Source organism: Rhinatrema bivittatum, chromosome 4, assembly GCF_901001135.1.
Source record: "Rhinatrema bivittatum chromosome 4, aRhiBiv1.1, whole genome shotgun sequence".
Classification (NCBI taxonomy): domain Eukaryota; kingdom Metazoa; phylum Chordata; class Amphibia; order Gymnophiona; family Rhinatrematidae; genus Rhinatrema; species Rhinatrema bivittatum.
Genome location: NC_042618.1, coordinates 232075562 through 232100239, shown reverse-complemented (window position 1 = coordinate 232100239; position 24678 = coordinate 232075562). Strand labels below are relative to the sequence as shown.

At 43.7% G+C, this 24678-nt stretch overlaps 2 protein-coding genes across 22 annotated transcripts in view; one reads left to right on the top strand and one right to left on the bottom strand.

Annotated features, from left to right (window-relative positions):
- Positions 1–24678, top strand: part of CACNA1C (calcium voltage-gated channel subunit alpha1 C) — a 1539476-nt gene that overhangs the window by 80457 nt on the left and 1434341 nt on the right. The gene's annotated exons all lie outside the window — the stretch shown is intronic.
- Positions 1–24678, bottom strand: part of DCP1B (decapping mRNA 1B) — a 199571-nt gene that overhangs the window by 169358 nt on the left and 5535 nt on the right. For 5 of the 6 annotated variants that reach the window (XM_029599887.1, XM_029599888.1, XM_029599890.1 and 2 more), the window contains exon 3: positions 8058–8185. In XM_029599887.1, coding sequence (XP_029455747.1) covers positions 8058–8185 — 128 coding nt within the window. Of the gene's footprint in view, positions 1–8057; positions 8186–14449; positions 14634–24678 lie in introns of all 6 variants that reach the window. The other variant, XM_029599892.1, reaches the window with a different exon arrangement.

The following is a 24678-nucleotide window of genomic DNA, read 5'->3' as shown; positions in this document are numbered from 1 at the left end:
AAGACGCCGCCTGGGAGCGCAGAGAATGAGCCTTAAGACCCTCCGGAACGGCGCGACCTTGGGAAATGTAAGTAGAAACAATCGCCTCTTTCAACCAGCGGGCTATCGTAGCTTTAGAAGCTTTATTCCCCTTCTTTGGACCACTCCACAAGACAAACAGATGATCAGACAACCGAAAGGGGTTGGTAATGTCCAGGTACCGCAAGAGCGTCCTTCGAACATCCAACCTTCGAAGTTCCGGTTGCCGCGACGCATCAGCTCCGTCCACCGCAAAGGCCGGTAGGTCCACCGTCTGGTTGACGTGAAAGGCGGAAACTACCTTAGGCAAAAACGAAGGAACGGTACGTAGAGAAACCCCCGAATTAGAAATACAGAGAAAAGGTTCCCTACAAGACAACGCCTGAAGTTCTGAGATTCGCCGAGCCGAACAAATAGCGACGAGAAAAACAGTTTTGAGAGTGAGATCCTTGAGAGTAGCCCTTCGTAGGGGTTCAAACGGAGAAGTGCAAAGACCCCGGAGAACCAAATTTAAACTCCAAGAAGGACAGATAGGTCGCACCGGGGGTCGCAAATGTTTAACTCCTTTTAAAAATCATGCAACGTCCGGATGCATGGCAATGGAAAATCCGTCAAGTTTACCGCGGTAACAGCCTAAGGCTGCCACCTGCACACGAAGAGAATTATAGGATAAACCCTTCTTTAGACCCTCTTGCAAAAAAGCCAGAATATGAGACACCATAGCCTTCCGCGACGGCACTTCCAGACCCTGGCACCAAGAGTCAAAAACTTTCCATACCCTGACATAAGCAACCGAGGTAGAGGGCTTACGAGCCTGCAGAAGAGTAGTAATGACCGACTCGGAATATCCTTTCTTTCTCAATTGCCGCCTCTCATAAGCCAAGCCGCTAGACAAAAGCGATCGGCCTGGTCGAAAAATACTGGACCCTGCCGAAGGAGTCGAGGCAGATGACCGAGACGCAAGGGGCCGTCCACCGCTAGGTTGATGAGGTCGGCGAACCATGGCCTCCTTGGCCACTCCGGAGCTACGAGAACGACGGGTCCCGTGTGGGATTCGATCCGACGCAATATTTTCCCCACCAACGGCCACGGTGGAAACACGTACAGAAGAACGTGCGCGGGCCAGGGAAGAACTAGCGCATCCACGCCTTCCGACCCGTGTTCCCTTCTGCGACTGAAGAAGCGAGCTGCCTTGGCATTCGAACGAGTTGCCATGAGGTCCAACCGGGAAGTTCCCCACCGGCGACAGATGAGTCTGAGTGCCTCGGGAGATAGTTCCCACTCTCCCGGATCTAGTCGCTGCCGGCTGAGATAGTCTGCTTGAATGTTGTCGACTCCTGCGATGTGAGACGCCGCAATCCGAGACAGGTGTTGCTCTGCCCAAACCATCAATTGGCTGGCTTCGGTTGCTACCAGTAGACTCCGTGTACCGCCTTGCCGATTTATATATACCACCGTGGTTGCATTGTCGGACAAAACACGAACTGCTCTGTCCCGAATCAAAGGCAGAAAGTGCTGTAACGCTAGGCGAACTGCCCTGGTTTCCAAACGATTGATAGACCACTTGGTCTGAGGAAGCGTCCAACGTCCCTGAGCGGACTGAGACTGACAGACTGCTCCCCAGCCCGTCAGACTGGCATCGGTCGTGACAATGATCCATTGGGGTGGCTCCAAATCGATGCCTTGGAGCAAGTGGACCGGATCCAACCACCACTGTAGACTGGTCCTGGCTGGGGGTAGGAGTGGCAAAGGTATCTGAAATTCTTCCGATTTGGGATCCCAACGCGACCGAAGCGCCCTCTGTAGCGGCCGCATATGCGCAAAAGACCACGGAACCAAATCCAGGGTGGACACCATATATCCAAGAACCTGTAAGTAATCCCATACCACTGGCAAGGGAAGGGCTAGGAGACGGCGAACGTGCGCCATCAGACGCTCCATCCTTGCCTGTGGCAGGAAAACCTTTCCCACTTTCGTATCGAACGAGGCGCCCAGAAATTCCAAATTCTGGGAGGGAATCAGATGGCTCTTGGGGTAATTGACTACCCACCCCAAGGAGTGGAGCCGGTGGAGGACTGCCTGAATTGCGTCTTTGCAGAGACGTCGCGATTTTGCCCGAATGAGCCAGTCGTCCAAATACGGGTGTACCAACACTCCGTCTCTCCGGAGACTCGCCGCCACCACCACCATTACCTTGGTGAACACTCTCGGAGCTGTCGCCAGACCGAACGGAAGAGCACAGAACTGGAAATGAGATCCCAGGACCATAAAGCGCAGAAATCTTTGATGGAACTCTTGTATTCCTATGTGCAAGTAAGCCTCCGTGAGATCTAAGGAAGCCAAATACTCGCCTTTGTGGACCGCAGCGATGACGGAGCGCAGGGTCTCCATCCGAAACCGCGGTATGCGCAATGCCTTGTTGACCCGCTTGAGATCCAGAATAGGCCGGAATGTGCCCTCCTTTTTGGGAACGATGAAATAGATGGAATAACGGCCTGTGCGTTGTTCGGCGGGCGGTACTGGCACTATTGCTCCCAGCGCCTGCAACCGCTCCAGGGTTTGAGCAATCCGCTGTTGCTTTACCAGAGAACCGCTGGGAGAGATAAGGAACAAATCGCGCAGGGGCCTTGCAAAATCTAAGGCGTATCCGTGAGTTATAATGTCGAAGACCCATTGGTCGGTGGTAATTGTGGCCCATTCCTCCCGAAAGTAAGAGAGTCGTCCTCCGACCTCCGGGACGGAGGAATGGACCGGCGTCCCTTCATTGAGCCGCCTTAGAGGTGGCGAAGGTATGAGACGCCCCTGCGCGTGCCGGTCTTCTACCACGAAAGGAAGGAGTCCATGATTGGGAACACGTAGATGGCTGTCTTGTAGCGTAAGAGGAACCCCTCCCCGATCGAAAACGGCGCTGCCCGCGAAATCGTCCGCGGAAGGTACCCGAAGGACGAAAAAATCGAGGCTTGTCCTCTGGCAACTTGAACACTTTATTCTCCCCCAAAGACCAGATAAGTTCTTCTAACTCGGTGCCAAATAATAGTTTGCCCCGAAAGGGAAAAGAACCGAGTTGGGCCTTGGAGGAAGAGTCTGCTGCCCAGTGACGCAGCCAGAGTAACCTCCGTGCCGACACTGCCGAAGACATAGACCGGGCCGAAGTGCGGAGGAGATCATAGAAAGCATATGCGGCGTAGGCCACCGCGGATTCTATGCGGTTTGCTTGCTCTGCTTCCTCCGGAGGCAGATCCTGAGATGTCAACATCTGTTGTACCCAGCGAAGGGTAGCCCTTTGTACCATGCAACTGCAAACGGCCGCCCGTACTCCCAAGGCTGAAACCTCAAAGATTCACTTAAGCAACGTCTCCAACTTCCGATCTTGAAGATCCTTAAGGGCCGTACCCCCTGTTACGGGAATGGTGGTATGTTTAGCCATGGCAGTGACCGCCGAATCCACCCTTGGCACCCTAAGGAGCTCCAAGGAATCAGCAGGGAGAGGGTAAAGCTTATCCATAGCGCGGCTGACTCTAAGAGTTGCCTCCGGATTATCCCATTCCCGGGATACAAGCTGAAACAGTTTATTGTGAAAAGGAAAAGCATGTGCGGGTGTGCGGAGCCCGTCTAATTCAAAATCCCTTGGCTGGGAATTCGATTCAATCTGGGGTACCGGAATCCGTAGTTCCTGAAGAACATGAGTGATCAAAGGATCCAATTCTTCTTTATGAAATAACCGGAGTATCTGAGGATCATCCCCCTCAACCGGATCAACTGGGTCCGTACCCCCCACATCCGTACCCCCCACATCCGTACCCCCCACATCCGTACCAGGTCCTGTGAAAGGGGATCCGGAGCTACATGCTGTGGAGGTTTTGGAGGAGGAGCCGAAGGAGCTGGAGTTGCCTGCTGTGGAGGTTTAGGAGGAGCCGGACTTGGATCCCCCCGTCCCAGGCCAAAGAGACCTGTAGAAATTCTCCCACGTTTATCTGGGGCAGGAGTACCCTGCTCCCATTCCGCTTCGGCCTCCATATAAGCCTTGTGGAGCAAAAGAACAAATTGTGAGGTAAAGGGATGAGGTCTTTTCAAAGAACCCCCTTTTGCTCCCACAGGTGGCAAATCCATAGGCCCTGGTAACCCGCGGGGGCTAAGGTCCGGTGGGGACAGAGGTGGGAGGTCCTCCCCCTCTTCCGACGAAACCGCATCGCGATCGGACTCATTTAAAATGGCCGCCGAATTTTCTAAAATGGCCGCCGCCCCCGGTATCGGCAGCGAGGACTGCCGAGATTTGCCCGACGCTGCCCGTGCCCCAAGCCGTGGGGAAGGAGAGCTCCCGACCGCGGCTGGCCCCCGCGAGGAACCCTCACCCCCGGGAAGGCACCGGGAGCAAAGGCCCTTGCGGGAGAGCCGGCGGCCCGGCTCCCCACATGCCGTGCAAACAGTTCCTCGGGGCATTTTTTTTTTTTTTTTTTAAAGAAGACAAAAAAACAGCGCGAAAAACGGCGCGAAAAGGGGCTGGGTGACAAGCCACCCCGTCCGGAGACCACAGTGAGTAAAGCAGGCAGTGGGACACAATCACCTCGTTTTTTTTTTTTTTGTTTTTTTTTAAGTTGATAGCGCTGCCACCGGTAGCTAAGAAAATACCTCACAGACAATTTTATGGTGGAGCCTGCAGAGGGTGTAGCGCACCCGTCTGAACTTTCTTCTCCGAGGAATTAAACTTCTCAGGAGGCGGAGAGGGAGAGTGACCGGCCCACCGATTAATCCTCCCCTCCTCTCACTGGGCAGGGCTGAAATAAACCCCGGGAAAAGGCTGTAGGGCAGTGCCCTGCCTTGCCTGCTACGGCTCCTATTACTAGTACCAAATTAGGTAAGAACCATTACATTGATCCAGTCACAGGATTTCTCCTATATTCTAAGTCAAACCTGATAGGGAAAAAACCTTTCACAATTTACAGGAGATCAGGACCGCAGGTTATGCTCTCTCATCTGCTGGAGTCAGAGATATACTGAAGGATCGCAGGGGTCGCACCAGGGTATATCAGTGGTGCCTTTTCAGTTTCTCTCTGACTCCATCTGCTGGACGGGAGGCATAACCCAGCAGTCTGGACTGATCCTGGTACGTACAGGGAATGCTCAATAACAATCGCTCTTCTTTGCCTCTTGGCTTTCCTTACCTTTCACTTACAACTGTTATAGCCAACATATCACTCATGTTTCTTGTACAATATTCTTGACATTGGGACCAATTATAAACCCCCAGAAGTCTCTGCGGGTATGCTCTAATACTGCAAAATTTATTTTTTAGGGGGGGTTGGGTCATCTGCATAATATGCAAGCGAATTCTGTATGGATATCTGTGCAAAACTTTTAGCGAGAAATTAAGCTTTTTTTTTGTTTGTTAAAATTCTAGCGACACTACCCTGAGGTGTAGCTAAGTTTTGTGAGAAATCCCATGTGTGTGTGACTTTCTGCAGGAAAGTTAACTTATGCTTAACTGATAATGAGCTAATTTGCATGATTTTAGTTCATTAGTGATTTTGCATAAGTTTTGTAAACAGGTTCACAGGTTAAAAAAAACCCAAAACAAAAAAACAGTGCATGCAAAAAAATGCCAAATAGCAGGTGCATACAAGTTTGGCATTTTTGCATGCACTATCATGTTTGCAGTTTTAATAAACCAGCCCCACTGTGCTCATAGTTTTCCCATTTTGATATAATCCCAGCCAAAGAATGTAAAAAGGACAAAACAAAAAAAAAAAAAAAGACAGGGTCAAAGGGTTGTAGGAATGTTGTATGGGATTATGAGAAAGATACAAGCATAATATTGGAGGCTTACTACAAATATTAAAACACGGTACTTGGGACTTTCTTTAAATAAGATGTATTTTGTTACATAGGAAAATTGAGACCACGCACTTTTATGCCTCCTACCTACTGTACGTGAATTGTAACTTGCCTTGAGCACAGACAGGGCCGGTTCCAGACTGATGCCCTGCGTGACAACTGAAATGAGTGCCCTCCCTACCCTGAGCAAAACAAACACCTAGTTACAAAATTCAATATAAACATCCAAAACAGAGAATACGGCAGGGTGAAATAAAAAATGAAAAAAACAAAAATATAAGTCTAATTTTCTTTCAATTTTCGACACCATACTTAAGTGCAAGTCCCCAAACACAGAAGAACGTACAGCTCTATTTCCACAGCTGGCACATTTTCAGAGACAACTGTTTCCCTTTGAAAATGAGCTTGCAGTCCCACGGGTACAATGTACCCTTGGGTCCGCAAGTTCCACTCCGGTTTTCAAAACTGCCTTAAAAAGATGTTAAAATAAATAGCGTTAATTAGGGTACAGAAAAGGATAATTACCAGGTTCTGTGGCTATTCTTATTGTCCCATTTCTAGCCTGGTGCCAGAATGCATACAACACTTTGCTGCTATGCGCCCCTCTCCATCCCCTCCCCTTTTTCACTGTCTGTTCGCTCCATCCTCTCTTTCTCCCCCCATGCTGCCATTACTCACCATTATCCCCCAGTGCTCACTCAGCAGCAGCTTCCTCTCCCTTCACCCCCTGCACTCAGTAGAAGGAGCTCTCTCCTTCCCCTTGTCACCCCCCCCCCCTTTCATCCTGTGCTCCCAACCATCCCCTTCCTGCACTTGTATGCTTTACACTTCTATCATGCCTTATTGATCCTGTAGGACCCCCCAAAGGGGTTTACAGCATATTCAAAATAATACATAGTTACAACAAATTGCATGCAGGATAGCCCCATTCCACTGCCATAAAAAGCCCAGCTTGGAATCGAAAATTTAAAAGAAATGACATCCCTGAGCCTTTGTCTGCCTCCTCCAACCTCATCTTACTCTATCTATGGGTTCAAAATGTCCATGTCAGGCAGGAGCTATCCCCAGGCCCTCCTACTTCGCCTGATGGTATTTGAAAATGGCGCTGGCTGGCCCTGTGGTTGGTGCCATTTTTTTGTGCACAGGTACTTCTGTACCTTTGGACATTTTGAGCCCGCAAAGAATAAGATGGGCTTGGATCAATTTTTTAAATTTTAGATTGTCGGCGCTGGGTCTTTCTTTTTTTTTTTGATAAGGCAGCTGCAAGTGGACGTTTCCTGGGTTCTTCGCACGCAACTCACATTAAATGACCATCGATGCTGCTTTTGACCCCCCCATGCTCTGGTTGTGCTACCTCATGAAATTGTACGGTTCGTACACCCAGCAGAGTTGGGCCTCAGCACAGGTTTGGAAATACAAAAAAACTAAACGTAAAATCCATATATTCCATGTACTATGAAGCAGTCTTCTGCTAACAGCTGAATACGACTCTACGAACAGCTGGATACCCGAGTCAGCATACAAATATTGTAGTGTGCACTGGTTTAGGAGACCACATAAAAGCTGAAATAATAATAAATGTTTAAGATGCCACTTGTACTTGATAGTTTCCTCTTGCTCCTTTGGGCTTCCAGCTCAAAGAGAACAGGTCCCTACTGGTCTACTGTGCCATGAGCCTTTATTTGCAACAACCTGACACAATTTCCACATTTTTAGCCCTCTCCTACATACCCCAGCTATCGCAGCAACAGTCCTTGTGGCAAAGACCACAAACCATGACTCTTTTCAGAATCTGATAGGCATCCACCTCGCGTATGGCTACCACATGTTACCATTACGCAATAGCTGAGATGTCCTCCCTCCCTGGGGACTGTGAACACTCCCACTGCATCCCTACCCCAAGGGCTTGGGAATTATCCTGCACGGCAGTGAAAAGCTCTATCATTGAACCACTGGTCTGGCCCAAATTATACAGACTTGAGGGAATGTAGTAGCTTGTTCATGACTTAAGTCCTTCTTATTAGTCAAAAAAAAAAAAAAGATTATTGGGAGTTTGGCTTTCAGAAGAGAACTTGCATCCATCCTCCATGCTGGAGGTAATTTCCCTCTGAAAGACTGGCTGGGGTTATTCTCGAAGATTCACATAGAGAATGTCCCCTGACATGAAACAAAAAAAAAAATCACAATAATACAAGTTATATACTTACATCTTGCATTTCTGTAAAGCAAGAAGGGGTCTTGCAGTTGGAAATCTAAGTCTTTAGTGATGGGTTCCGTCCTATTTTCCATACTCAGTCTGTTCATGATGGTGAAGCCATGCTTAGGAGAGGCTGACCTGAATAGAAAACATTATTCATTGAAAACGTACGGCAACAAACTTCTTTCTTAACTGCAGCAGCAGTTTACTTTACAAATCAATATTACCTGTGCCATGGGTTAAGTCAATGAACAAAAAACGTTAGTTCTCAAGAACTTTCAAATGTATACACTGCAGTGAAACAGAAACCAACAAATGCATTAACATAAGAACATGCCATAATGGGTCAGACCAAGGGTCCATCAAGCCCAGCATCCTGTTTCCAACAATGGCCAATCCAGGCCACAAGAACCTGGCAAGAACCCAAAAACTAAGTCTATTTCATGTTACCTTTGCTAGTAAAAGCAGTGGCTATTTTCTAAGTCAACTTAATTAATAGCAGGTAATGGACTTCTCCTCCAAGAACTTATCCAATCCTTTTTTTAAAAATAGCTATACTAACTGAACTAACCACGTCCTCTGGCAACAAATTCCAGAGTTTAATTGTGCGTTGAGTGAAGAAGAACCTTCTCCGATTAGTTTTAAATGTGCCACATGCTAACTTCATGGAGTGCACCCTAGTCTTTCTATTATCTGAAAGACTAAATAACCGATTCACATCTACACGTTCTAGACCTCTCATGATTTTAAACACCTCTATCATATCCCCCCTCAGCCGTCTCTTCTCCAAGCTGAAAAGTCCTAACCCCTTTAGTCTTTCCTCATAGGGGAGCTGTTCCATTCCTCTTATCATTTTGGTAGCCGTTCTCTGTACCTTCTCCATCGCAATTATATCTTTTTTGAGATGCGGCGACCAGAATTGTACACAGTATTCAAGGTGGGGTCTCACCATGGAGCGATAAAGAAGCATTATGACATTTTCCGTTTTATTCACCATTCCCTTCCTAATAATTCCCAACATTCTGTTTGCTTTTTTGACTTCCGCAGCACACTGAACTGACGATTTCAATGTGTTATCCACTATGACGCCTAGATCTCTTTCTTGGGTGGTAGTTCCTAACATGGAACCTAACATTGTGTAACTATAGCATGGGTTATTTTTCCCTATATGCATCACCTTGCACTTATCCACATTAAATTTCATCTGCCATTTGGATGCCCAATTTACCAGTCTCAGACGGTCTTCCTGCAATTTATCACAATCTGTTTGTGATTTAACTACTCTGAACAATTTTGTATCATCTGCAAATTTGATTACCTCACTTGTCGTATTTCTTTCCAGATCGTTTATAAATATATTGAAAAGTAAGGGTCCCAATACAGATCCCTGAGGCACTCCACTGTCCACTCCCTTCCACTGAGAAAATTGTCCATTTAATCCTACTCTCTGTTTCCTGTCTTTTAACCAGTTTGTAATCCACGAAAGGACATTGCCACCTATCCCATGACTTTTTACTTTTCCTAGAAGCCTCTCATGAGGAACTTTGTCAAATGCCTTCTGAAAATCCAAGTACACTACATCTACCGGTTCACCTTTATCCACATGTTTATTAACTCCTTCAAAAAAGTGAAGAAGATTTGTGAGGCAAGACTTGCCTTGGGTAAAGCCATGCTGACTTTGTGCCATTAAACCATGTTTTTCTATATGTTCTGTGATTTTGATGTTTAGAACAATTTCCACTATTTTTCCTGGCCCTGAAGTCAGGCTAACCGGTCTGTAGTTTCCCGGATCGCCCCTGGAGCCCTTTTTAAATATTGGGGTTACATTAGCTATCCTCCAGTCTTCAGGTACAATGGATGATTTTAATGATAGGTTAAAAATCTTTACTAATAGGTCTCAAATTTCATTTTTGAGTTCCTTTAGAACCCTGGGGTATATACCAACTGGTCCAGGTGATTTACTACTTTTTAGTTTATCAATCAGGCCTTCCACATCTTCTAGGTTCACCGTGATTTGGTTCAGTACATCTGAATCATTACCCATGAAAACCTTTTCCAGAACGGGTATCTTCCCAACATACTCTTTAGTAAACACCGAAGCAAAGAAATCATTTAATCTTTCCGAGACGGCTTTATCTTCTGTATACATAGCAAATAAATGTTAGGATAAAGCACTACATGGAAACCAAGTTTGAGACTGACAGGACACTAACTCATTAATCCTCCTGAAGACATGCTACTTCTGATAAACATCAGTAGGTGTTTCTATGAAACTCAGGGATCATTTCAAGGAAAACAAATAGAACAAAACTGATGAAAACATGAGGCACTATACTGTATAAAGAATCTAATTACTTCCTTGACTCTTTGGCAATAGACTGCCTTTTCATTTCTGAGAATCTTAAGGATTTCAACCTTGCAGGACAGCTTCTTCTGGACTGCTAAAGTTAAATATTTTTTCATTAAACAAAAAAAACATACATAATAAATATTCCTATTTAAGTATATACACCAAGCATCTTACTCAAATTTCTTAAAAAGATAAACTAATTTTTTCTGTGCAATTAATATGGAAAGAATAAGTGAAAATATTATCCAGTCCCCATGATCCAATTTTGCATCTGATATGTACTCCATAAACTTTTGTTAGGAATATGCAAATTAACTGTATATTTAGACACAATTTCCTAAGTACATACCGTAAATTAGATATTGCAACAAAAAAGATAAAGAAATATTTTTTTTAGTTTCCAACAGAGAAATTATTCTTATAAATGTCACGAGCTGCAGGGCTGGACTCTGGGTACACCACCCAAGGAGCGGTACAGGACAGAACATGGGCCAGCCTTCCGCCTAGATAGCCACCTTCCCCACATGTTGAGCCCTTGGGCTCTGGGGGCTAGTAGGGCTTGGTTGTGGTGGCAGTACATCAATGTGAGTCTGGTTTAGACAAGACTTGGATAGGCTGGGCCAAGCAAGGCTGTGGACAAGACAAGGCACTGACAAGAAAGGGAGTGAGCACAGGAACAGGGCAGCGCACAAGACGACCTAACAAGAGAGAGGACTGGACAGAGCAGATCAGGACAGGACCAAACAAGGCCAAAGCAAGACAACATGGAACAAGAAACATGAAGCCTGAAGGCAGCAAGGCAGGAGGCCTGTAGGCCACTGTGCTATAAACCCAAAGGCCTCTAGGTACAAAGAGAGGCCTGGACAGGCCGCAAGACAAGATGTAGGCCTAGATAGTCCACAAGGCAAGGAGCAAGAAGGCCCGGAGGCCACAAGGCAAGAGAAACAGTGGCCAGGTCAAGTAGCAGGCAGCAACTCTATGAGAAGGCAAGGATAGAATGGTAGAGCTGGGTGACATAGGAGTGGAGTTTGGGTGTGGTGCAAGCAATGAGAAGGAACTGGGCAAGGTTGGAGGCTGAACTTGCTGAGGATTCCTGGTGGAGCGGAGGATGCAAAACAGGCTGAGTCAGGAGACCATTGAGGAGATGGCTTGGATATCTCTGAACAGAGCTCACTGGAGGCCTCTGCAGATCAGGAGGCATTACAGTAGTCCGAATCATGGTATGATGAGGCTGCACAGTAGACGAAATCATAACAGTAAAATAATTTTTGTATGTCTATCCGCCACTAACTTTGTGCTGTGCATTCAATTTCATTCAAATCTGAGGCACGTATTGTAGAGATAAGCTGGCATTGCTGCCTCCTTAGACATATACCCCAAAAGTTAAAATATCACGCTCCGCTTTGCAGTCTGGGGTTCTGATATACAGACATAAGGGAAAAAGCACATGCCTTCTTCTACGGCCAAGTCCATTAGCAAAGCACATTAAGCATCACTGTCTGAATTTTCAAGAAGGCTCATCACAGTAAAAGAGAAACAAGGGAGTAACCTGCACAGCATGGCAGATACTACCGTAAGAAGCTTGCTGAGCAGACTTGATGGACCATTTTGGTCCTTTTCTGCCAAAACTATTTGCTAGTTTTATTAGATTTATCTGCAATTTCGACACTGTTAATAATGCCATTCTACATGACAGACTATCTGAAATTGGTTAATCTGTCATTACATTACAATGATTTTCATTCTATTTGGCCAACAAAATAACCTTAGAATCTGATGTCCCTCAAGGCTCTTCCTTATCAGCCACCCTATTTAATATATATTTGTTACTTCTGTGTCATTTATTAACAGGGCTAGGTCTCATACATTATATATTTATGCTGATGACATTCAGATCTTGATCCCAATTCAAAACTCAATTGAAAACACACTTTAAGATGACAGCCATATATTTATCCATCATCAAAAAACTGTTAATACATATGAAACTCATCCTTAATGTCAATACAATTAAAATTTTCCTTTTAGACAGGAAATCATATCCCTCTAAACTTCCTTTATTAAAACGCGAAGATCAGCAAACTGAAATCGAGCTTGTAACTCATACTCGAGATCTTGGCATAATCGTAGATTTGAATTTAACCTTAAAAAACACATCACTACAAAAATCAGAGAGGGGTACAATAAACTCCTGATCCTCAGATGCTTAAAACCATTCCTAACCCAGTCTGATTTCAGAATGGTATTACATTTATTGATCTTTTCTAATACTGATTATTGTAATTCCATCCTACTTGGTCTACCTTCCTCTACTCTATGCCCATTACAAATTTTACAGAATGTAGCTGCTAGAATCCTGACAGAAAAAAAGAAATTAGATCATATAACTCCTGTTTTAAATTTCCCTGCATTGGCTACCAATCAAATACCGGATCGAATTGAAAATATTATGCATTTTACATAAAGGCATCTATTGTAAACAGACGGACTGGTTAAATTTATTTATTTAATTATTTAACATTTTTATATACCGGGATTCATGCAGAATTTGCATATCGTCTCGGTTTACATTGTAACTGAAAAAAACAAGCATGAAGAATGCAAGCCATTCGGTTGCATGTTCCTCAATGAAACCTTAGATCAGCATCCAAGGCCTCTTAACTATTCCCTCTGTCCGATCAGCTCATCTCAGCCAGGTTAAAGCAAGAGCTATTTCACTGGCCAGTCCAAAAATTTGGAACTCCTTACCATCCGAATTACGCCTACAACCAGAATTAAAACTATTTAGAAAAGATCTAAAGGCGTAGTCATTTACCAAGGCTTACCAGAATACAGATTAATTCCTTGTCGAGACACTTTATTTATTTTATATGAGACGTGTGGTGTACTGGTATATTTTAACTATGAATCTCACCTTTTATTTTTTCTATATCCTTTGTTATTACTATGAACTTAAATTGTAATTTCTGATTCTATTTTATTCTTTTAATTTTAATTTATATTTTATCCTAAGGGGGTCATTTATCAAACTACTATATGGCGTTTTCACATGCGTTAAGGCGTTTTCACATGCAAAAAACGCCTTTAACGCATGCAAAAACGCCATAACGAATAGTGCGATGCAAATTAGAAAAAGGGGAGGAGTTTGGGGCGGGTTTTGTGGCCGAGAGGGCTGGCTTCATAATTTGCGAAGCCATATCGCACGGCTTTAACGCGTATTTTAACTACATCTTTTTCATCTGTGTAAAGCCGTGCGATAGGGCTTTATCACGCTTTGCGATATTTTCGCAAATGCTGTTTTTAGTAGTTTTAAGCTCCTGGAGAGCCATCACGGCCCTTCTACAACCTCGGGCAGGGGGAAAGAGGGAGAGAGAGAGAAAACTAGCCATAATGCCCTCATACTAGGTAGGTATTTATACCTCTATATGAGGCCCACCTAGTCACTCGAGGTGAGGTTTAGGTATTAGTATAGGGGTTAGGGTCCACTTTGACATTCAAAGTGAGATGTACGAACAGAACAGTGCACTCTTGTGAAGATTTGATGACCTTCGGAGTGAGGAAACTCACCCAAAGATGAGATTTGTGCAATGTTCTCTCAACCTAGCTGGATGTTACCCAGGTAGAGAGTCCATCAAGCTAGGTTGAGAGAACATTGCACAAATCTCATCTTTGAATGTCAAAGTGGCCTCTAACCAGGGTCATCAAAAACTGGTGCCCAGCTTAGGATGCAGCCACTGCTGCCGAGCTTTGGGCTGATACTTTTCTCTCTGTTGACCTCATGTGAACATCTCTTGCTGAAGAGTAGGAGAAGCTTGATGATGCCGAAAATAAAAAAATAAATAAATAAAAAGATGCCTTTGGAAGAATGACACTTGTAAAAAGTTCTGGTGTCAAGCGGGAGCTGGTGGGTCCACTGACACAACTGATAACTATTATAGTGTACATTGATGATACTTAGAGCCACTGTCTCTAACTTTTTCACTGAATAAGTAGTCCCCAATACAGGGAACATCAGCAAAACGATCCTACATATTCTCTCAGAGGCCACTCACCCATAACCACTCAAGCCTTTGGGCCCCTGTAGATGCAGTCAAAGTCCTGGCCACAGTATCAAAAGCTTCATATTTGGAACAGATAAGCTAATTCTCACTTTGCTTCATATCTTCCACAACTCAACAGAAGCCTGTCCGTTCTGGGTCTGATGATTCTGCCAGGATTTTGGTTTCCACTGGCTGCCTATAAATATACAAACCAGATTTAAGATTCTCTTTTTAGCTTTACATGCACTTCGGATAAGTTGTCCAATTTATTTGTCAGTACTGTTAATTTCTTACTCTCCCTAGAGAGTTCTTCACTTTTCTCAGAATAATTTTCTTAGGATTCCCTTCCCAGCAGAGATGAGACTTGAGAGTTTGTGTATCAGGCTACATTTAGTTTTCAAACATCATTACTATGGAATGCTTTACTATTAGATCTGTAGGTGGAAACTGATTAAAGCTTAGAAATTTAATAAATACCATGCTGTTTTTTCAAGCTTTAAATGACTGTTTGTTAGGTTTGTTATATAATCTTTTATGGCTTTTTTCTGTTTTAATGGATGAGATGTATAATTTGTTTGATCGGGAGATAAGGATATTATTTTTGAGGTATAAGTACCAAACCTTCATATAATCCATTATGATGTGCCTGAAAAGTGGAATATAAATAATAAAGAAAGAAATAAAGACAATCTTTGTTTTTGTATCTTCTGTTTAGTCTATATTTTAATATGTCAGTATTCCATTAGTTTTAATTGCAAGTTGGTTTCTATTTAATGTTAATTTTAATTATAATTATGTATGGATTTGGAATTGTAAACCACTTAGATATTTGTTTCTTTGATAAGCAGTATATCAAGTTTTAATGAACAAACATTTGTGCAAATAGTGCACCATGTAGAGCTGGTGAGCCGTGATCAAGGTACACAGCCTCAAACCTTGGAAAACCTTTTTTCCAAATGCATCAAGTGCCTTAGAGTCCTTCTTCAGGGGCATATTAGAGTGATCAGAAGTGCACTTAGCTTGCTTCTATGCAGATTCCACCAGCATGGGCTGCCCTCTCTACTTCAAGTCCAGCTTCTTGGCTGCCCTCTCTACTTCAAGTCCAGCTTCTTGGCTGCTGGAAGGTAGGAGGCAAATGTTTTCTCATCTGAAGATTCTAGAGAAGCTTATGAACTAGAATAGCTGCAGTATCAGTTGGAGGAACTGAAGAAGCCCAAGACATCTGTTCTTGGGTCATTTTCTTTTCTGACTGATGGCCAGAGTCTTTGCCAGCTTATCCAAAAATTTGAAGTTTATTTATTAAAATGTCTTAATCACTTTGTGCACATGCCCTAAGCGATTTACAAAATAGAACACATAAAATTACCATAAATAAACACAACATAACTCCACAGACAAAGCAGAAGAGAGAAATGCCAAAGCAAGTCTGGAAGGGGAATCAGATGGAATCTCCATGGAATCGTCCTTATAACCTAACCACTGGGGAACACTGAACCACAATCTCAATGATAAGGAAGCAGATCGAGGTGGAGACCTTTGTTGAACTGAAAGAGCAATTCATAATGGATGGAGCCCACTTCTTCACCCTCCAAAGTGTGCAGGGACTCTACTTGGAGAAAAGAATCCATGACCTCATGGTGAGAATTTACTCCTAGTGCTGGAAGCTCTTGTGCTGAGATTTTGTGATGTTGGACTCCATCTTGAAAAATGTCCTCCATCTTGGACAGTAAAGGTTCTAGTGTCCTGTCTTCTGGGCTCAAGAAAGCAAGAAATTTGTCACTCAATAACAGGCTTCTACTGGTTGAGAGACTTCTGCTTCAGAGGCCAAGATCTGCTCATCCTCATTCAGGGCTGGCCGTAAAAAGAAGAACCACCCAACCCATGGCAGCATCCCTCGCTGCGCTGGCTGATATGCAACCACAGCTTCAGCAGCTTGAAGAATTCTGGTCAGGGCCCAAACAGCAGTAGCAGATGGAGTATGTGTCTGTGATGGTCATCCAGCACCCATAGATGCAGACCTTGAACTCACCCATTGCAGGTTTTTGGCCTTGGATTTTTCCAAGCTTCCTCGTACCTGCTCAACTTTTCTTCTTCTTCATTATTTTTTAATTTGTATAATTTAAAAGTTCTGTTTGAGGGGCTGCCGAGGCAGCGGCAGAAAATATTCAAGAAATAAGGCAAACTGAGGCACCAGACATGAAAAAGAGAAAACGATTTATAGAGAGCCTGGGATACATCCGTGCAGTAGCTTGAATAAAGACAAACCTGAGGGACTCATAAAGAAGCACGCATGTGTGGAAAAGTTTGCGCATGCTCAGTAAAGTCTTAACTGACAGATTAAACAAACACTTGGGTACAATTAGCTGGGTTCTCAATTAACATTTGTCTATCTTGCTTTGTGGCAACCCTTTCATGTCAGATGTAGACTGCATGTTTCCCTTCTTGTTTCCCCTAAATTTTCAGTAACTGATATAGCAAGAAAGGATTATATCAAAAATGGATCATTTTGTGACAACAAAGAAAAATGAACACCTCCCCAACCAAACCAGAAAAAATGTACACGTTTATTTAAAGCTAAGATTTGTAGGGTGTGGGTTTAAATTTAAAAAATGTATTACTTGCTCCATCTTAGATTCTGGGTGAGTTCCAAACACCATATATAAACAAACACAATTACTAGTTAATCAATCAGAATCATTTTGCATTAGCCTTCAAATTCTAATTATTCAGTTGAGCGTGTAATTCAGTAAGGGCCGGATTTTAAAAGGGTTACGCGCAAAAGTTATGCGCATAACCCTCTTAAAAGGCCCCTGCGCGCGCCGAGCCTATTTTGCATAGGCTTGGCGGCGCGCGCAAGCCCCGGGACGCGTGCCCCGGGGCTTTGCAAAGGGGGCGTGTCGAGGGCGTATCGGGTGAGCGGCGCAAATTTCGGGGCGGGGCGGAGGCGTGTCAGGGGCGTGACGCCGGCCTGGGGGCGTGGTCGAGGCCTCCGGACCAGCCCCCGGGTCGGGTGATGGCGCGCCAGCAGCCCGTTGGTGTGCGCAGATTTACGCCTGCCTCTGGCAGGCGTAAGTCTGCCGACAATGGTAGAGGGGGGTTTAGATAGGGGAAGGAGAGGGGAAGGGGAGGGGAGGTGGAAGGAAAGTTCCCTCCGAGGCCGCTCCGATTTTGGAGCGGCCTCGGAGGGAACAGGTGGCGCGCGAACAAATGTGCAACCTGCGCGCGAACAAAATTACACGCGCTGTTTTTGAAAATGTACTCCTAAATGCCTCATTAAAAAGGAATGTCTTTAAATTCTTTTGGAAGTATTTGATGTCCAACTCTGCCCTCAATAAATCCAGCATAATATTTCCACATTTTTGGGCCTCCTATTGCCAGTGTTTGCTCTCTCTCATCTCACACAGTACCTGATTCCCTAAGGGTTTCTCTCAGACACAAAATGAGAGAAAAACCTTAACAAATTTGGTCCATAGATAGGCAGCTTTCTGTGAAGGCATTTCAAGTAGATATTTATCTTTAGAACACAGTTGTCTATTCAGAATTTAGACTTTTAATAGGGCAGTAATATGGAACTCTTGAATTCAGCACCTTATTTGGGTGATGTAAGTGGACCTCAGTGTGGCAAAGTTCTGGTGGAAAACTGATCCTGTAAGCTGTACCAACATCTGGAAACAAAGCACCCTGAATTAGCACCTAAACCCACTGAATTTTTTCATGGAAATCTGAATAATTTTACAGAGTAAAGTATGTTATGTTATCTTACATACCACTTTCCTGGAAACAAATTTGACCCAAAGCAATTTATATAAGGCAATAATCAAATACCATTTTTCCAATGTAACACCAATAAAATACAATGCATAATAAGGCGACCTAAAAACTACATTTATAAATATTAAAAAAAAAAAACAAATGGAGAAATTACTTACCTGATAATTTCGTTTTCCTTAGTGTAGACAGATGGACTCAGAACCAATGGGTATAGTGTACTCCTGCTAGCAGCTGGAGACGGATCAGATTTCAATCTGACGTCAGCCCCTAGTACATAAACCCCTGCAGGAAGTGCAGATCCTCAGTATTCTTCCTTGCAAAGCATTGTGGATATATGTTTGACTGACCAGTTAATTTGATTAACTTGTATAACTTCGTAACTATATAAACGTTATAATTTGATTAACTGGATTAATTTGAACTGGTCGACTGAGTATAGCTGGAGACCGCCAGGGAGCTCAACCGGAAAGCGTCGACACCCAGCCGGGTGGAGACCTAGGTAAACGAAAAGGAGGCTTACCCTTGAATCATTTGCAATACCATGCGTGACGGCAGCCAAGGGCGGGCTGCTGAGTCCATCTGTCTACACTAAGGAAAACGAAATTATCAGGTAAGTAATTTCTCCATTTCCTAGCGTGTAGCAGATGGACTCAGGACCAATGGGATGGTCTTCAGGGAGGAATTTTCTTTAAAATTTGGTAGAACGCTCAGCGAGCGTGAGATAGCTCCTAACTGCTTTGGAGACGGAAAATACTGAGGATTCCTGCAGGGGTATATGTACTAGGGGCTGACGGCAGATTGAAATCTGATCCGTCTCCAACTGCTAGCACGAGCACACTATACCCATTGGTCCTGAGTCCATCTGCTACACGCTAGGAAATTAATAATCTAAAACCTGAGCTCACAACCATCCCACTCTCTTTAGGGAGGGAATCAAGGCACAGTCCATCTAAACATTTTCAACATAACTAACGTACATAACCACCTATAGACCTTCCCATAAGCTAAATCCACCTAACATCCCAACTACCCATGCCCCAAAACCACTCTTAGTTGCTCTGAAGGAGCTCTGAAAGAAGCAACACGGATTCCCCCTCCCTCAACACAGCTGAGGGTCACCCAAAAAGGCTCCCTTGGATGACAACAGTAGAGAAGTGATGTGGTAAGCAGCATCTCAGTAACAAACAAGTGGCTACATCAGCACAGGTGAGTGGAGGGAGTCAGCTGTGACAACTCTCAGTTTTGGTTCTCAGCAGCAACTTTACCCATCAGCTACACACAGGCATTCGGAGAAAGCAGTATCTTTTCCCTCTCCTCTAAAAAGGCTCCCTTACCGACTGCTTTACAGTATAGTTGGAGAGGGGCAAATGCATGAAATCTTAGAGGTTTGTAAGTTTGCGAAGGAGTGAAGGAAGTTCACAATCAAAATGTTTGTGAGCGTCTTAGCTATCATCACATCCCTACAGAATTCTAAGAAGGTAATTTTCAAGAGGATGCATGCATGTAAAACTAAGTTTTCTTTGCATAAATGGCCTTTTGAAAATTTCCCAATGGGTTGTGCACATCAAAAGTATGCACAAGAGACATGTCATGCATACTTTTACACATAATACAAAGATGCATTTTGGAGGCAGAGCTGGAACAGGGACAGGGACAGAATTTAGCTACTTACTTTTCATTTATTTAGTATTTGTTTTTAACATTGTTTGAGGTTATGAGGAGAATCCACAATATGTACAACATCAAGCCAGAATTGGTATTGAGTGATAATGAATGTTGTACTTTTTGCAATATACGGTAATTGTAACTTATTTTACATAGTTTTGTCTTGTCCAATTTAGTTTATGATTATAATTATGGATGAATTTTTGTACCCCGCTGAAATTTGTGGATTAGCATGTTATACATTTTTATAAACAGATAAATAAATGTGCACAAATATATAAGCACAAAGTTACATTTGCTCTCAAGCAGGTGTAACTTTGTGCATACACCCGCAAATTTGCAAAGTGGGTTTATGCACATAAATCCACTTTAAAAATGCTGGCTAAAGTCTACAAGTATAAAAGGACCCGCAGGCTTTATCCTATGACGAATGTTTGAAAATTAACCTCGTAATGCTTTGCATCCGCACTTCTCTTTTAGGCTGATAATTCCACACTGAGGCTACATTGATTATATTGTGATAAACAAATGAAAGATGGGAGTTAAAAACCCATGGTTTTTTTTACTTAAATATAGGTATAGAAATAACCATTAGGAAGGCTAAATTTAATCTTAAAATCTGCCAAATCAGATATATAAGGGCGGATTTTAAACTGCCCACACACGTAAAATCCAGATTTTATGCGTGTGGCCGGGCCTTGCGTGCACCGGGCGAATTTTCCAAGAGGTCTAGCCTGCGCTTAAAGGCCGGTACACGCACAAGTGCCGGGCTTCCTGGAAGGGGCCATCCGGGGAGCAGGCCGGGACAGCACTATTGATGGCTATCCCGAAGACCCGTGCGCCGGCTGGCTGCTGAAGTAAGCTGTCAAAGGAAAAAAAAAAAGAAAAAAAGGCAGGGTTTAGGGGGTGGGGAGGAGAGGAGAGGAGAGGGGAAGAGGGAGGGAGTATGGGTAGGGGGTAGGGAACTGGGGAAGGCCTGAATGTGTCGCTGTGCGAAAATTGCAAAAATCCCCCCCTTGCACATACATACACGCGCAGATTATAAAATCCAGTGCGTATAGCCTATGGATACCTACGCACACCGGGAAGCATGCACACGTGGAAAATCTATCCCAAAATTAATACTTTTATCATGACACTCTGATAAATCTAGTGCATGATCTGAGATAATCTGTACAGCAACAGTCCAGTATAATAAAGCATAACAAAATATATATATCTTTAAGATTTACTGAAATGGAAAAAATGTATGAAGACATTCCAAGGGGTGTACAGTTCTCTACCTTTTTCCGGTCGGGACACACCTGACAGATGGTTCTCACATGCGTGACACACTGAACACATGATTGTCACGGGGCTAAATGTAAACATATACTCTGCATCCATAGGAACCTTCCCCCCCTCCCCAGGTCCCTAAACAATGGATGCAGAGGGGAATTCCCCATACAACTCACCATATAAAACATATATTCTGATTCTAGTACTGGTACTATCTCAGTAACAGAAACACAAACCCCCTTACTACCAGGCGCATTGTATACAAAACCTGAAAAAAAAAACCAAAAAAAAACAGTACATGTGCAGCCTTCCTGCCATACCATAGCAATATTAACTCCAAGAACTCAGACAGCAATATCCCTACCTTTGATAAGGCAACAGTGCACCACCAGTGCATGTCCTATTGAGAAGATTGATACAAATTCCTACCTACTAGTAAAATACCTCACTCACACATACAGTTCCAACCTTCACCAAACAGAGAATAAAAGACCACAAATTACAAATGTGGAGACAAAAACTGGAATGAAAACCTCAAAAAGTCACTCTGCATGCAGTGCAAAACTGGAGAACTAGAAACAGAAATACATTTCTTCCTACACTAAACAAAATACAAAGATAGAAGAAATGCACATTCCCCAAATTGACATATTATGGCTCTTGCAACCCTTGTCACTCTCCCTCCATGTCTCCATCATCCTTCACTTTTCCCCAATAACTTCCTTTCAATCATCCACTCACACTCACATCCCTGCCCAGCATTCCTGACCCCCCCCCCCCAAATATCCTCTTTCCTGTGCTCCCTCTCTCCCGTGCTTCACTCTCCCTACCCCCCTCCCTGCCCAGCTACCCCGACCTCCTGTTTCTCATCCCTTCCTGCTCAGCAGCCCCCACACTCCCTCTCCCTTCTACTTCTTTCTGCCCAGAATTTCCAACTTCCTTTTTCCCACCCTCCACAGGGTGTAGAGATCAGCAGCAGCATCACTCCCAGACTCAGCAGAGGAAGATAAAGTTTGTGTCCCATTACGCCCAGAAGAGCGAGCTGGCAATGGCTCGCTCTGATCTGGGTGAAAGAGGAAACAGCCTCCCATTGGGTCAGAAAGAGGAGAAGGAAGTGACGATAGCCTCCCATCAGGCCCAATGTAAGAGAAGTCAACCAACTCCCACTCAGGCTGATAAGGAGGCAGCCATCTGCTGGCCCTGCGACACACCAGTGTGTCCCAACACACCTGTTGCGCACCACTGCTCTAGATACCAAGCAAAGTCTCCAGTACTAGAATGCTTTGTATGTTATCCCTGTCCTCTATTCAGTTGTGTTTAAACTGTAATGCAGTTAAATTATCCCCACATGAGATCTTCAATACAGGCTTACTATCACTCAAAAATTACAGCTCACACAAGTAGCACCAAAATGTTACATAATAATATCAAATTATAGAGAAGGAGCAATGCTGCACTCCACAATTCATATACACAATCCACAAGGAGTGCAAGAAGACTATAGGTCTACTATAGGTGAGGACTATAGGTGAGAGAGGTAACGGTGGTGGGGCCGCTTGGCAATAGTGATCATAATATGATCAAATTTGATTTAATGACTGGAAAAGGAACAGTGTGCAAATCCAAGGCTCTCGTGCTAAACTTTCAAAAGGGAAACTTTGATAAAATGAGAAAAATTGTTAGAAAAAAAACTGAAAGGAGCAGCTACAAAAGTAAAAAATGTCCAAGAGGCGTGGTCATTGTTAAAAAATACCATTCTAGAAGCACAGTCCAGATGTATTCCACACATTAAGAAAGGTGGAAAGAAGGCAAAACGATTACCGGCATGGTTAAAAGGGGAGGTGAAAGAAGCTATTTTAGCCAAAAGATCTTCATTCAAAAATTGGAAGAAGGATCCAACAGAAGAAAATAGGATAAAGCATAAACATTGGCAAGTTAAATGTAAGACATTGATAAGACAGACTAAGAGAGAATTTGAAAAGAAGTTGGCTGTAGAGGCAAAAACTCACAGTAAAAACTTTTTTAAATATATCCGAAGCAGAAAGCCTGTGAGGGAGTCAGTTGGACCGTTAGATGATCGAGGGGTTAAAGGGGCACTTAGAGAAGATAAGGCCATTGCGGAAAGATTAAATGATTTCTTTGCTTCGGTGTTTACTGAAGAGGATGTTGGGTAGGTACTCGTAATGGAGAAGGTTTTCATGGGTAATGATTCAGATGGACTGAATCAAATCACGGTGAACCTAGAAGATGTGGTAGGCCTGATTGACAAACTGAAGAGTAGTAAATCACCTGGACCGGAGGGTATACACCCCAGAGTTCTGAAGGAACTAAAAAATGAAATTTCAGACCTATTAGTAAAAATTTGTAACTTATCATTAAAATCATCCATTGTACCTGAAGACTGGAGGATAGCAAATGTAACCCCAATATTTAAAAAGGGCTCCAGGGGCGATCCGGGAAACTACAGACCGGTTAGCCTGACTTCAGTGCCAGGAAAAATAGTGGAAAGTGTTCTAAACATCAAAATCACAGAACATATAGAAAGATATGGTTTAATGGAACAAAGTCAGCATGGCTTTACCCAGGGCAAGTCTTGCCTCACAAATCTGCTTCACTTTTTTGAAGGAGTTAATAAACATGTGGATAAAGGTGAACCGGTAGATATAGTATACTTGGATTTTCAGAAGGCGTTTGACAAAGTTCCTCATGAGAGGCTTCTAGGAAAAGTAAAAAGTCATGGGATAGGTGGCGATGTCCTTTCGTGGATTGCAAACTGGCTAAAAGACAGGAAACAGAGAGTAGGATTAAATGGGCAATTTTCTCAGTGGAAGGGAGTGGACAGTGGAGTGCCTCAGGGATCTGTATTGGGACCCTTACTGTTCAATATATTTATAAATGATCTGGAAAGAAATACGACGAGTGAGATAATCAAATTTGCAGATGACACAAAATTGTTCAGAGTAGTTAAATCACAAGCAGATTGTGATAAATTGCAGGAAGACCTTGTGAGACTGGAAAATTGGGCATCCAAATGGCAGATGAAATTTAATGTGGATAAGTGCAAGGTGATGCATATAGGGAAAAATAACCCATGCTATAATTACACGATGTTGGGTTCCATATTAGGTGCTACAACCGAAGAAAGAGATCTAGGTGTCATAGTGGATAACACATTGAATTCGTCGGTTCAGTGTGCTGCGGCAGTCAAAAAAGCAAACAGAATGTTGGGAATTATTAGAAAAGGAATGATGAATAAAACGGAAAATGTCATAATGCCTCTGTATCGCTCTATGGTGAGACCGCACCTTGAATACTGTGTACAATTCTGGTCGCCACATCTCAAAAAAGATATAATTGCGATGGAGAAGGTACAGAGAAGGGCTACCAAAATGATAAGGGGAATGGAACAACTCCCCTATGAGGAAAGACTAAAGAGGTTAGGACTTTTCAGCTTGGAGAAGAGACGACTGAGGGGGGATATGATAGAGGTGTTTAAAATCATGAGAGGTCTAGAACGGGTAGATGTG